The sequence below is a fragment of the Rhea pennata genome, chromosome 3 (assembly GCF_028389875.1).
Source record: "Rhea pennata isolate bPtePen1 chromosome 3, bPtePen1.pri, whole genome shotgun sequence".
NCBI classification, from domain to species: Eukaryota; Metazoa; Chordata; class Aves; order Rheiformes; family Rheidae; genus Rhea; species Rhea pennata.
The window spans coordinates 119,187,708-119,202,225 of record NC_084665.1 but is presented as its reverse complement, the minus strand read 5'-3'; the positions used below and the strand labels follow the sequence as shown (position 1 = coordinate 119,202,225).

The 14,518-nt window shown below is 35.0% G+C and overlaps 1 protein-coding gene across 11 annotated transcripts in view; it reads left to right on the top strand.

The window, feature by feature from the left end:
- PUM2 (pumilio RNA binding family member 2) overlaps positions 1-14,518 on the top strand; it is a 73,220-nt gene that overhangs the window by 29,919 nt on the left and 28,783 nt on the right. For 9 of the 11 annotated variants that reach the window (XM_062573171.1, XM_062573174.1, XM_062573170.1 and 6 more), the window contains 8 exons: positions 568-673; positions 1,008-1,195; positions 1,841-2,013; positions 4,691-4,961; positions 5,254-5,347; positions 7,313-7,438; positions 8,570-8,709; positions 10,498-10,636. In XM_062573171.1, the coding sequence (XP_062429155.1) occupies positions 568-673; positions 1,008-1,195; positions 1,841-2,013; positions 4,691-4,961; positions 5,254-5,347; positions 7,313-7,438; positions 8,570-8,709; positions 10,498-10,636 (1,237 nt within the window). The remainder of the gene's footprint in view (positions 1-567; positions 674-1,007; positions 1,196-1,840; positions 2,014-4,690; positions 4,962-5,253; positions 5,348-7,312; positions 7,439-8,569; positions 8,710-10,497; positions 10,637-14,518) is intronic. The other 2 variants (XM_062573168.1, XM_062573166.1) reach the window with 1 other exon arrangement.

The following is a 14,518-nucleotide window of genomic DNA, read 5'->3' as shown; positions in this document are numbered from 1 at the left end:
TAAGCCTTTTGCTCCCAAGTACTGTACAAATAGTGATTCTGATACCAATATTTTAAAGGAAAAAAAGTAACAAGAAAATCATGAAGCTGAATGAATTGTTTGGCACATGGAACTCAAATGTGGAGGTCACTGGTTTGTAATGAGCATATCCATAGTGATCTTCTGTTTCTGATTATCATCATAGTATTGGTTAAAGTCAAGTTTTTGAGTCGAAATATAAAGAAGACAGTTTTACATTTAGAAATGATAACTTTTCTGAGAGAATTGGCTTGGTTTAATACTGGGATTAATTTGATTAGCTTTCTTAGCTGCTTCTATATTATACATCTTTTTTGATAACTTCAGAATTTCAGTCTTGTAGGGATCATTTTGAGCAGTTGCTTCATGCAGCTTCTGCTTCAGTAGCAGAACTTGACTTCTGGGTTTTTCCAATTATTACTTAACTATAATGTGCTTCTTTATGTGCAGCTGATTAATAGTGTTTCTAACATAATTACCCTTTTAATTACATTGATTTTTTTGCTATTTTTATATGCACATTTTAAACAAATTTTCCTTTTTAAATAGCTTTTACCTGCCAAAAAGTTTTGGGAACCTGATGATTCAGCAAAAGATGGGCAAAAAGGCATATTCCTTGGTGATGAGTGGAGAGAGACTGCATGGGGAACTCCTCGTAAGTGACTGAATGAGTCATTTCTGCTCACAAAATTTTGTTTCAAAATAAAATATTGTTGTAAATATTAGTGTTACAAAATTTTGTATTAAACTTGGATTTCCTTTCATTTTAATTCTGAAAATGTGTACTTGGAATTGATTGTTTCATGCCGCTGACACTTCTTGAAACTGGAATTAGAATGTTTTAATTTAATTTTGGTGGTATTTAATATTGCCTCTGTAATGTGAAAGAAATACAAGTTTTATTCAAAAGTAAAATAAACAGAGTGTGTGTGTGTGTGTGTATAGATGCGTATATATGTATTTTTTTAATTTTAATTTTTTTTTGACAGACCATTCTATGTCCCAACCTATTATGGTACAGAGAAAGCCTGGACAGGGTTTTCATGGAAACAGTGAAGTAAATGCTGTATTGTCTCCACGATCAGAAAGTGGTGGCCTTGGAGTGAGCATGGTAGAATATGTGTTAAGTTCCTCTCCAGCTGATAAATTGGATTCCCGGTTTAGGAAAGGAGCTTTTGTAAGTAATATAGTGTGTTAAGCTTGTATAGTTGCCTGCTACAGCCTTACTGTTTTACATGCTTATAGTTTCTACTTTACTTGTCCGTTTTTATTGCTTATCTTTTCTCCTTAGCTAAGGAAGTATGTAGTTGGTATCTGCCTGCCTTCCTTGGTTGGAGGGGTGTAATGTGAAGAGATCAGAGGGAAATGGTTTGGGAATCTTGAGTAAATAGCTGTCTTAAAAATAATACTTAACTAATACCATTAAATCAAGGTAGGAGAAAGAATGCAAATCATTTAATTAAGTGTATGATGGCCTTTATTTTAGGTCTTTCTGTTATTCTAATAAGGGGGTTTTGTACTGGAAATTTTAACTGTATAAAAAAATTAATCTAATTTGAGGTGTTACTGCTTTAACAGCACCGCTATAGTTAAGGTTGAGTTAGCTCTTCCATTATAAATCCTGGCATTCCTTTTCACCTTTTGGCAGTTATTAATTGCATGTGGTTGAAACTTGATGACCAAGTTACCCACCAAATGCAATTTATTTGAAAATAAAATGTTGTATTGTTTACGTGCACTATAGTGTAGAATTAGGTCACCTTGTGGTGCTCCTATTGTGTTCTGTTCAATATTCAGAATCAAACAGATTCTTTTTCCTCAGGGCACTAGAGATGCTGAAACAGATGGACCTGAGAAAGGAGATCAGAAAGGCAAGGCTTCTCCATTTGAGGAGGACAAAAACAGAGATCTTAAACAAGGAGATGATGAGGATGTTACTAAAATAAATGGCAGAGGTTTGCCAAATGGAATGGAGGCCGATTGCAAAGATTTTAAGTAAGCTTTTAACTGTTTCTCAAGAAGACAAGCATGTCTCTTAAGGCATTATTACAGTTCTGGTTTGTGTGTCAGCTTTAAACATCATCCAGCTGCAGATTGAGTCTTCTTATCTCACGTCTCCCTTTCCTGCTGTGCCACATGTTTCTTAAGATGTCATTAGCGTGTGTGTTACCTTTTGTGAGATAAATTCATCTTAGTAATTCTTCAAAGTAAACAATCACCTACAAAATGGGGTGAATTAAAAGAGGAATGAAAATCTTCACACTTATAAATTCCTTTCTCTCTGCTTCTTTTTAATACTTTAACTTTTGCAATGGACTGTTGTTATAGGGAATTAGTCCTGCTGAATTTTAATCTACTTTCTAACTTCGCTAGTGGGTAGTATTCCCTAACACAATTATTTCTCCAAAAAAATCTTTGTAGAAACTAGTTACTTGATTAAGAAGAAATGATCTGTTTACCTATTCACACAGTTAACTGTCATCTATCCACAGTGTAGAATGGTGTTGTGGTTTGGTTGTTTTCTTTGAAAGAATTTGGACCAAACTTGATTTTGAACTGTGAACTTGTGCAGAGCCAGCCTGTTTTCCTAATACTAAACTGGATTTTAAATTGAGTATTTTTAAAGGACTGATCTTTCTGATTTTTAAATGTGATGCATTTATAACTGTCATATAGAAAAATTTACAAAACTAGAAAATCATTGTTGCTCATAAAAACATATTAATGTGATGATCATAACTGAATAGTTGTGGTTTCATTAGTTTATGATTGAGCCAGTATATCAAAAATGCATGTTTGCATCCCACATGTATTTCCTACCCTTTTAAACAAATGTCATTACCTATGGCTAAGGAGGGATTCTTAAGGTCTATTTTTCGAGACATGTTATTGACAAGAATATAATACTAAGCTTATTACAGAGCTTAAAATAGTTTTTCAGATGCATGCTACAATATTAAAAATAAATGCAGTTGATTTCCATAATTTCAGTATTGCATGTTGAAAATGTAGAATACTTTTTTGTCCTAATTTTCTTTACCGGAAATTTCAATTTTAAAATAGTTGCTTGCTAAAGTACTTTCGTAAAGTTTAGTAATTACTCCCTTTAATACAAGTGCAAAAAAGCATCCAAAGTCAATCAGTGTTTCAAAAAGCAAGGCCATCTAACTTAAATGGCCCATATGAAGTGGTGTGATAACTCCCTCCAAACAGAGGTTTATAATTGAAGTATTAACACAACTTTAACTATAGCAACAGAACAGCACCAATATAAGAAGCGATATATATTAGGTAAACATAGCTATTAAGAAAAAAGTTGTCCTGTCCTTCTCCATGTATTTTATTGTACTTATTTACAGGTGTGGGGTTCCTCCCCTCCCAAGCGTGTAATGAAATAACTGCCTTTTTCCTTTTGTTCTTGATTTTGTTGAATACTGTGTGTTATGGGGGACAAATGAGGAATGTTTAATGATTTTTAACATCTGAATTATACTTTTGGACAAGATTTGGTTTCTAGCTAGGCATCTTAGATTATAGCCTAGATGACTGTTGCAAACTAGTTCTTTGCTAAACTCAAAACACTGTTTTGCATTGAAACTCTTTCAAAGTAATAAAGCATACAGTATTGTTTACTGAGCTTACTAGAAGCCTGCTTTCTAACTGTACTGTATTTGGAGTTGATACTATAAAAATACATATGTACTAGCAGATTTCTCTGCGTTGTTCTTAATGCTTGATTCAGTAAAAGCGAATTCAGCTCTGGAGTCCTGTAGGAAGAGAACAGATAGTACTTAAGCTATGTTTGTCCTAGAATGAATAGTGCACTACACTAATCTGGCAATGTGCTCCTGGTATAGACCCTTTAATTCTGAAAAATCAAAAATAATTCAGATTTTTAGCATAATAAATGATTTCTAGCTGAGTACATTTGTGTTCCTACCTGTCAGAGCAAGAGGTACGCGTTGATTTCTTCTATCTTAAAGGTTTTCCTCTGTAAAAGCAGGCTATCTTTATTCTTAGACAAGCTGAGAGAGAATTGATGGGATTGTATTAGGAACGCTTTTTTTTCTGAGCATAAATCTGATGTCTACTAAACAAGCTGAGCAGAACATGAAATACTTTAGTCAACTACTATATGAAAGACGATTAGTTCATTTTAGATAGAAATATGAGAAGTTTTCTGCTTGCTTTTGGAATTTGAAAGATGTTCATTGTATTTTGTTTGTCTTTTTGCAGTTAGTGTTTTGTTTCTTTTCCTCTCCTTTTGTATGCGATCTGCTTAGCTATTTTTTTCTATTTTTCCTCAATGTATTTTATAATTCATGTCATTCCCAAAAGGCAATAAAGAGCCTTCACAAAAGTTAAAGGTAACCACTGTTCATTCAATTTCACTCAGAATAGCCTGAAAGATGGAGTTTTTTCCTTATGGTGTCTCTATGGTCTGAAATTTTTGGGGTTTATTTTTGTTTTAAATACTCTGAAACAAAACACATCCTTTATCTTGAGCAATCAGTGCATGTTGGTTAGAATTACTGAAATCAGTCTGTCTTGTTTGCATTTGTAAAGTCTTGAGTTCAGAAGTCTTTTTTAAATAGGAATACTGTTTCTGTAGACTTTTTTTTTTTTTTAATTGAAAGGCTGTAAGAGTCTGTCTTGAATTTCTTCTATACAGTCGTACCCCTGGAAGTCGACAAGCTTCCCCAACAGAAGTAGCTGAGCGCTTGTGTCCCAATCCTAGCACCACAGAGGGATTAGGTCCACTTCCCAATCCTGCAACCCACAAGCCTCTTGTAGAAGAATTTTCAAACCCAGAAAATCAGAATCTGGATGCCATGGAACAAGTTGGTCTTGATTCTCTACAATTTGATTATCCTGGCAATCAGGTACAAATGGACTCTTCAGGAGCTACTGTAGGACTTTTTGACTACAATTCTCAACAGCAGGTTAGTACTGGACTTGACAACATCCCTAATTGGTCCTTGAAGTTGTGTTTTCTCCTCTTTTATAATCACTGACTTACACCTATAATTCTTAATATATTTCATTTGGTTAAATATCTGTGATTTAGTCAAAGGCAAATAAATTTATATATAAATTACATACCACTATTTTAAGTTTTCCAGGTGAGTAATTTTTTCAGATAGAAATTTGGTTTTAAAATCTCTTTCTCTAAGTAAATCCCAGTAAATTATAACACTGACTTGAGAACTTAAATGCTTCCTTTTTTTCTAATAGCTTTTCCAGAGGACTAATGCTCTGACTGTTCAACAGTTAACAGCAGCCCAGCAGCAGCAATACGCACTGGCTGCAGCTCAGCAGCCACACATAGGTGAGGATTTTGTAAAATGTGGTAGGTATTGATGGCAAAATTGAAGTCATACTAAAGTAACATACTAACTTTTGTCATCTATTCTAATTCAAATAGGTATTGATCAATTGGCACGTTTTTAGTGGTGTTTTTTAAAGCTACTAAGAATGGCTACATAAAACTGTTCTATCTTTAGAGAATGTCAGATGTTTTCAGATTTTGTTTTATGTAATTTTTTTGCCTACTTTGACCTGTCGTATGCAAAGAAATGGAAATTACTTTTGCTTATGTACGATTACTGATGAGAGAATATTGTTTGACGTTTCTTCTATCAAAGCTTTTCTGCTATAGAAAGTAGAAACAGTAGCTTTATCTACAAATAATAACAAATGTGATTCTGTTATATTGCACAATTTAATATTTATGATAATCCAGTTAAAACTATTGTATAGTAAGAATTTTATGTCAGTTTTATTGTTTGCATTAAGGAGTTGTTTCTTACTTGTTAATAGTATCTTTCAAACAGATAGTACATTATTCCTGGGCATACCCTGCACTGTGGTGGAATTATTTTTTAGCAAGAATTTTTGCTGTCCTTTCTAAATAGTCCAGTGAATGAATTAAGTGCATGAAGTTCTTGGTGCTCAACACAGACTGTATTTCAGTAACAGTGTAATCGGTTTTCTCCAGAGCTTGAGCCAGCATAGGGAGGCCATGTATTTTTGGAAGGGGTGGAGCACAGTAGTAATTACTCATTTAGGGAAGAGAGCTTCTCAAATTCTGGCACCTTAGAGCAGATTTTAAAATTCCTGCTCTTATGACTCTCCCTCAGACATTTTCAGCACTTGACTGCTGAGGTGTGTGCATCTGTGTACTTTTGCTGTGAGGAAAGCAAGTTGTCAAGATGACAGAAAGAAATAAAAACCAGAATCTCAAAAGGGACCTGTCTTGTGCTCTATGATAAGATGAAGGTTAAGTTTCTCTATGAGCTTATTTAGCCAGATTTTATCTGGCCTATTCAGACAGGGATTGGCAGCCTGTAGCTTGGGTTTAAAAGTGATAGAGAGGTAGCTCTTCAGTGCTAGATAGCTGACTAATATAGGTTTCGAGCTGGGAGTGTGGCAGACAGAGGGATTTCTGTGAGACCTCAGTCTTGTCTTATGCTTTCTTTGACTTCCAAACTGCAAAGCAGCCCTTACCTTGTGGGCTTGGGTGGGTTCGTTTGTTTTTAAAGTTGATTGAGCTAATCAGTTACATTTTGCCTCTTTGAAATGCAGTATCTACTATACATGTTAATAGAAATTCAGTGAGAAACTCCTTACTGTAAGGAGGAACATAGCTTAAATGCATTAATTGGCTTTCAAACAGCAAGTTACAAGATCCCACTTTCAAGCATCTGAACTTGCCAAAAGGTGCACAGTGAGAAAAGACAACTAGCAGAGCTCAGTCATGAAATAGAGCATTGCTGTCCAGTTTCCCTTTAGCCAGGTTTATGTAGTTTTCACAGCACTGAGGTCACTGACTATTTAAGCAAGGGCCACATAAACTATCTGCTTGGGTTTTTTTGATTGTCACTGGAACAGATTGGTATCTCTAGCAAGTGATTCATTCTGTTTGCACTTAAGACACTAGATGCCTGATACGGATTTAGTTGTAAGACTTGTACAATATGTAGGTGGCTATAGTTGACTGAGGTAAACTCCGCTTTGAGTAATTGGTTCTACACACAGGTGGATAGTACATACATGGTAAAAACGGACATGGAGTCTGTAGGCCAGCAACTCAAAGCTGTTAGGCTTTGGGAGCAGTAAGAAGGGGTTGGTGAGAAGAGAGGCAAGTACCAACTTCTGCAGTCCTGTGTCTGCTCTTAGTTCCAAAGTATAAACATTTCTTGTTTAATAGATGTGCTTTGTGATCTGGTTGACTTTACTGTGATACAGCTTGCTAAGTGTGTTAGCTATAACTGAACTCTGTTTATTAATATAGCAGGCGTATTCTCAGCAGGCTTGGCTCCAGCTGCTTTTGTGCCAAACCCATACATTATCAGTGCTGCTCCTCCAGGTACTGACCCGTATACTGCAGCTGGATTAGCTGCAGCAGCCACCCTAGCAGGTAAATAATCCATTTTCTAGTGTCTATCGTGATGATTTTACTGACTAGAATTAGAAATTAGAATTAGAAAAAAAGTTGAAATCCATCCTGTTTGTTCTCTTTATTCTTGATGTAAATATATTTCTAGGAGGGAGGTATTTGTAGGCAAACCAATATTTGCAGTTTTGAATTTTTTTGTTGTAAAGCCTAAAGGAGTGCTGATCTTCTTAAAATTCTTAAAGAAATATTCAAAATGAGTATTTTACATGCAGCAGTCAGTTTTCTTCTGTTATAAAAGTTTTTCCTTATTAAGGTTGGGTCTGATGTTAGGAATATGTATTATTTTCAAAAAGAGTCAAGCTAGCAACAGAGAAACCCCAAACCCATGAGAATCTTTTATAAAGTAAACAAATATTGCTGTAAAACAGCAATATATGAGTATTCAAGTCCCAGCTTAGTGTTCATGTTTGTTTAATATTTTGAAAAATATTAGATTTCTAGTTGACTGTTTCACAGGAAAGACAGTAGAAATAATGACAAGTTATGTATACACAGTACATGATGTGTACAATACAATGTTATACAGAACTTGGCCTTCTAGGGCTTGTTTTTATCAATAGACTGAATGAGATAAATGTACAAGATTAAGCCCGTTCTGAAGAGCGTGACCTAGCGGGAAGAGGAGGCAGAAGGAGTAGTTCTGTTTATATGCGGAAGAAGTATACAAGATGGAGGAGTATTCGTGGTCTAAAGCTTCAGTATTTTAACTACCAGGAGGATGGATTTGCTTCGTTCTATGATTTATTTATTTATTTATTCATTTCCTTCTCTGAACTGATCTTTTTCCACGTATAAAAATTGACTTTGAATGATACATGAGTTCTGGTTACTGACAGGACTTGCATAAGTTTTCCTTTATCACCTGAGTCTCCACAGATACTTATTTTTACATAAGGAAAGTATGGTTTTATGAATGCTTTAAATTTTTCCCATTCGTGTTTATCTGTCTCTTAGAGTAGCATAAGAATTTCTGTATTTTTTAATACTATCAATTTTGATGCTCAGAAGATAGATCAGTGAGTGATACTATAAACAATACAAGCAATTATTTTAACTAACTTCAATAAATAGAATAATGTTTTCTGGGTTTAGGTCCTGCTGTGGTTCCTCCTCAGTATTACGGTGTTCCATGGGGGGTGTATCCAGCCAATTTATTTCAGCAGCAAGCTGCAGCAGCAAATACCACAGCAAATCAGCAAGCGGCATCACAGGCACAACAGGGACAGCAACCGGTACGTCCTTCAGATAAAGGAGATGTGTGTTTAAAGTCTTACCTTTAAATTTTATATATCAATCTATAGAAGATTAACATTTAGAAAATATAATATTTGGTGGAACACAACATTTAAATTATGTAAAAAGTGAATGTTAAAGAGTTTACTGATTGATTTTCTTTTTATTTCTCAATTTCATTAAATTACTAATTATTGTATATTTTAAAATTCATTTATTACACAGTAAGTATATCTGGCTTATTTTACAATCTCAACTTTTTTTTAAAAAAAAAAAGTACATAGCAAGCAGATTCAAGGAACTGGTTTTGTGTTTTGTTTAAATCTGTCTAGCTCATTCTGCCTGTACAGTTATTTAAAAGTTAATGTAAAGCTGGAAACTAACCTAAGAAGCTAATGTAGGGGAGAGATTGAGTAGTAATTTCAGGAGGAATTTTCTTTAAAAGTATGAGAGAATTGTTTTTCTGCACTTCTAATAATTACTTGCATTTAGCAATAATTTAGCACTATTATACATTTCTCCATGTCTTTAAAAGTAGCAAAATAATATGAAGTTGTTGTCAGTAAATTTGTTGTTTCATGGGAGAGGACTGCCTTGAAAAATTTTTCGGTAACAGAATAATGTAGTACAGTATCAAAATAGTACATCAAGTAGTACATCATCCAAATCAAGAGTAGGCAATAAAGAGAACTTGTTGAAATTTTATTTTCTCTTAAATGATCTTTTTTTTAGACAATACTTACCTGTTGTTACTCTAGATGCAATTTTTGAACCACTATGATATTACAGTATAATTGGATGGCCTTTTTCCCAAAGGAAAAACCTAGATCTTAAAATAATCTAACATTGGGCAGATCCTCAAAGAAACATTTTTGAATGTTTTTCACTAGACATATATTTAATTCAGTGCTATTTTAATGACTTCAACATATAGGAAGTGATCTTAGGTTACCATGAAGAAGTTCCAGAGTCACTCCATTGCCATTTTACTGTTATACTGGGAGCTTCCCTCCTACTGATTTTGTTTCGGTGAATTGTTCTGATAACTGAATGTGTATCCTTTTTTCTGTGCATTTTTTGCTTTCAAATTTATATCCAATTGATTAAAAAGTATCACATATAAAATTATATTTTGTAGAAATTTGTACATTTGTAAATGTAAATTTTCCTATTTTTTCAGACCTTCGTTTATATAAATCCTTTAATTTGGTAAGATTTATATTGCTCTTCAAGCCAAATAATTCCCGAAGATTTCCTATCAGAACATAAAATAAACTTGCGTTCCCTGGTGTTGGAGTGTTAGGTGACTTTTTAGAGCTTAGTGGATGAATTTTTACAGCATTTTTTGGCAATGTAGTATCAGTTGTTTAGATAAGTTATTACAAGTTGTGAAGCATTCGGGCTTCAGTTCAACTGGCTGAAGAGAGGTATAAACAAAACATTTGTCAGGGAAGAACAAGTGTTAATCTGGATGATGTATTTTTAAATTCATTTTTGCAGATTTTTTTCATTATTTTATACTCATTGGCATTGAGGAAACATACATGAGAGTTGTTGTCCAGAGTAGGGCAGGTATTTTATTGTCACATTTGCTAGCAAGCTAGTTTTTTTGTTACTTTTTATATGTATGTATCTTTGAAACCAGTAAGAAAAATGTGTTTGCGAAATTAAATTTAGAGTGAAATGACATCAAGTATGTAAAAAGCGATTGTTCTAGACCTTTTGTAGCAAATAGTGGATTTTTTTTTCTCACCTTGTGATAAGAGTGTCACATTGATCTTTTGTAGGTTTTACGTGCTGGAGCAACTCAGCGCCCGCTTACTCCCAATCAGAGTCAGCAAGGGCAACAGGCAGAGTCACTTGCAGCAGCTGCAGCAGCAAATCCAGCTTTGGCTTTTGGTCAGGGTCTTGCTACAGGCATGCCAGGTATGTTATCATTGGATTACAAGAATTAACACCGATCTCTCTTAAAAGTGATTTTTATCAGATAGCTACCAAGTTTGCTATCAAAATCCTGCTTTGTTCATGGTGGACTGCTTAGTCTGTAAAGTTCTGTAGAGTTTAAGTTGTTCAGTTGGGTTAAAATACTGGCATGAGGTTCTTCAAGAAGGCTAGAATAATTTCTTGGGCTTGATTTGTAGTATTTTCTTTGTTGTTACAAATGTAAAATATCTGCAATATCCCTTACAGATACAGATAACTTCATACATAACAAAGCAATCACCTACTATCTTAAAACATTTTCTGTTGCATCAGAGTAACAATTTAGACAACTTAAAGTATTAATTTATCTTTCTAAAGTATTTTGTCTTGGCATTTAATGATATCATTAAATCTAGAATTCAAAACACAAAATTAGGACATTTAAAAGGAAATTATTGCTTAATTACTGAAGATCACGATGAGCTTTTACATAAAAGTACTCAGAGCTTGGAGCCCAAGATTCTTTTAGTGCATAGGGCTTCTAACTTCTCTAGGGAATGGATAGTTCTTAAAATGTTATTCTGAATCTCAGTATCTGTATAAGTGCACAATGTGTTCAGTAGGAGTTTAGCATCATTTCTAAGTATTTGGTACACTTGAACAAGAACAGCGTAAGCATGCTTCTTGGCCCCTCCTCAGTGTGAGTGTTAAATTTTGCCTCTCTAATTTTAACATAATTAAGGTAAAGTTGATGGTAGCTGCAAATGGGTTTGTCTTGTACAGATTCTCTCCTCCATCAGCATTGCTTTGAAAATGCCTCTCTACCTATAGAAATCAGAGGTGGTTTGGTACTAGATGCTCCAAGACTATGTTCTGCATTTCACCTCATGCAATCAGATTTTACACCTCTGGCTACAGAACAGGCTGGTTCTTGTGCTTTTCCTGTCTGATTTATGATCACAATTTTTATTTCTTTACAAGTGATTTCTCTGCACCTTACCAAAGTAGCAGAGAAGGCCTGCAAGCACTGAGGCATATCAAAGATGCTGTAGGCATCTTTGCAAAAGCCTCAAAAGGTGAGCTGTGTTCTGCTGTACTTTTTGTTCTGTTTAGAGCTACCCATCAGTTCTTGATTTGGACATGGAGTTTGAAGAGTGTGGAGTTGATTGTGTCTTGTAACAAGCCTGTGTCTCTGCCTGGGGCATAAAATAGTATAGTCTGTCTTTAAATTGTCTGGCAGGGATACTCCATAACTAGTGACAAAAACAGGGAGAGCTATAACAAAGTTTTAATCTCTGTTTTCAGGCAGAAGCTTATCCTGGCAAGTATATGTTAGTGAGGTCCTGCAGAATTGCTTGTGGATAATTCTGTATGTCTGTGGATACCTTCAAAAACACAAATCCAGAACTTTGAGCTAGGACTGTACATGCAGTGACACCTAATTTGTGGACCATTACTTAGCTGCACTTTTTGAAATGTGAGATGAACACTTTGCATGCACTTTATTTGAAAAAACTGACCCTGCGAGTTAGTGAGCCAGTGCCATTTTGGCTTCTGTGAGAATCTGTTCTAAATTTATTAAGTACTAATTTCAAGCTAAAATTAATCTTAAAGGAAGAAAAGTGGATGTTTTGCAAGGCAAGATGTAGGTTCAGATTGAGTTTCAAACTTCTGAGTGTTCTGTTTTGGAGAGAGATTTGTAGTTTGGCTTCAGTGCAAACTAACAAATGAGTAAATTATTCGCCTATTCCGTAATGTTTTCTTTTAAATGTATGTTTCAGCCGAGTGTTTTTTTTTCCCCCTACAACAGCCTTCATGTTGAATGAAATTAATGAATCTCAACTGTGGGATATTTTTACTTTAGGAATTTTTGTATTAGGAACATGGGGGTTTTGTAGCACTTAATGAGGCCATAACTCATTAAATGCAAAGAGAAATAGTCCAGTTACTTTTTTTGGTAATTTTTGGAGTAAATCTATTTGCAGGAAAGCTCTGACTCTTCTTTAAAATCATCAAGAGTGATTTTGCATTTGAGTTATGTAGTTATGTTCTTATCCAATCCTTCTAATATAGCAAGTCCTTCCGTTTCAGGAATTCTTAGAGAATTGGATGGTTTCTGATTGGATGTGCCAGGCAAAGTCAGAGAATATTCCCAATTTCATATGATCAGTACACATTCACTTCTACCAATAAAGCCACCCTCATCACAGGCAAGGGCTGGACTCGGTTGCATCCTCCAAATTGACATATGTGGATTCCTACATGCAGATACAACCTCAATTGTCTAAGGAGCCATTATGCCCAGGGGAGATACAGCAAGTGCCATCGCTGTACAGAGACTAAAGAGCCGCTGAGCTTACCCTAAAACAGGTGCCCAATGGTTGGTCAGCTGAATTGCTCTGGAGGCTTCATTGAGTGTATTTGCTATCTCAGATGCAGCTTAGTTGTATTAAATTCACACAAATATAGTGGTAGCATTAAGTACAGTGATGCAGCTAGCATGCAGGTGGACATGTATATTGAATTGTCTGAATTGAATGTATAAAACATAAGAATCGACAGTCTCTATTATTGCTGTGTGGTTTTTATTATTATCTAGAGGAATTTGAAGTGTGAGATTGTATTGGATTGTGCATTCTGTGCCTCTAGGTAATATGAAATAGAAATTAAACTTAATTGGGGCAGACGTACACAGTGAGTTATAGTATTGGCAAATTTACAGTGGTAATAGTGAGTAGAAATGATACACTGCTAGAACAAGAAGTCCTGAATCTGATCTGTGAAAGGACAGGTGCAAAGATAAAGCCATTTATGTTACGGTCAGAACGAAAAGTTACGGCAGTTTGATTTTCAGTGAGCTTGGGAGACTGAAGAGAACGTTGCAGCAGTTAAGGAAAGATGAAGGTTTGAGAACTGAATGCAATTTTCAAATTTGTGTACAGAGGAAAAAAGTTGCATCTTGGGAATGCTGAGAAGGAAGAATCCCTATATTTTCTATATAGGGAGAGGGAACTTCAGAGACTTACAGGTTTTGGGAGAGGTGTCAGGATGATGGTGTTAGGGGCATAATGATTGAATAGTAGGCAGTAAGAACTGTCACAGTTGTTAAATTTAATAGACATGACAAACTGACATGTTTGGCTTAAAACTGTCATTATCTAGGGAAGTTGCGTAGAGGGAAGGGAGTAGAGATCTGACAGAGCTCTGTGTTACTCCGTGTAAAAATGAGAAAAGTGTGAAATATCCAGTGAAAGATACTGAAGAAATTACTGTATGGATTAAAAGAGCATTAATAATGGTCTGTAAGAGCCAAGAGAACAGAATTCTTTTCCTTCTCCTATTCTCGAAGAGTATTGAAGGTTTGTGTGAAAAGAATCCAGAAAATTTTCAAAGTGTGGTTTTTGGAGACATTGGGAAATAGTTTCAGCAAGCACGGTGCTGGTAAACCAGATTGTTTATTTTTGTATTCCTCACTGATCTTGAGACAGTAAATGTAGATAGAGTAACTGAGTTTTAGGGAAAAAAATGATTAGGATATGATTAGGAAGCAAAGAGTATGCTTTATTTCTTATTCTCAGTGGGAAGACGACAGTAAGCTTGAATGTGAAGGCACTTAAATGAGGTTTGATGGGGTTAATTTGAGCAAGAAATTGAATAGGCACAGGAGGAGAGTGGGAATTAGGGGGAAGATCATCTGGCAAGTCACTATAGTATTTTTGATAATAGATGTTATTTTCCAACTTTTGTCCTTCTGTTTCCTTTTTCTGAGGTGGGAGGAAGCAGAATTTTCTAGGACATCATATGAAGAAAGGAAAAGCAGAAAACTTAAATTTTGCTCTGAGGACTGCTCTTCAATTATTTAATCTAATTGGAAATGGTCTCTGT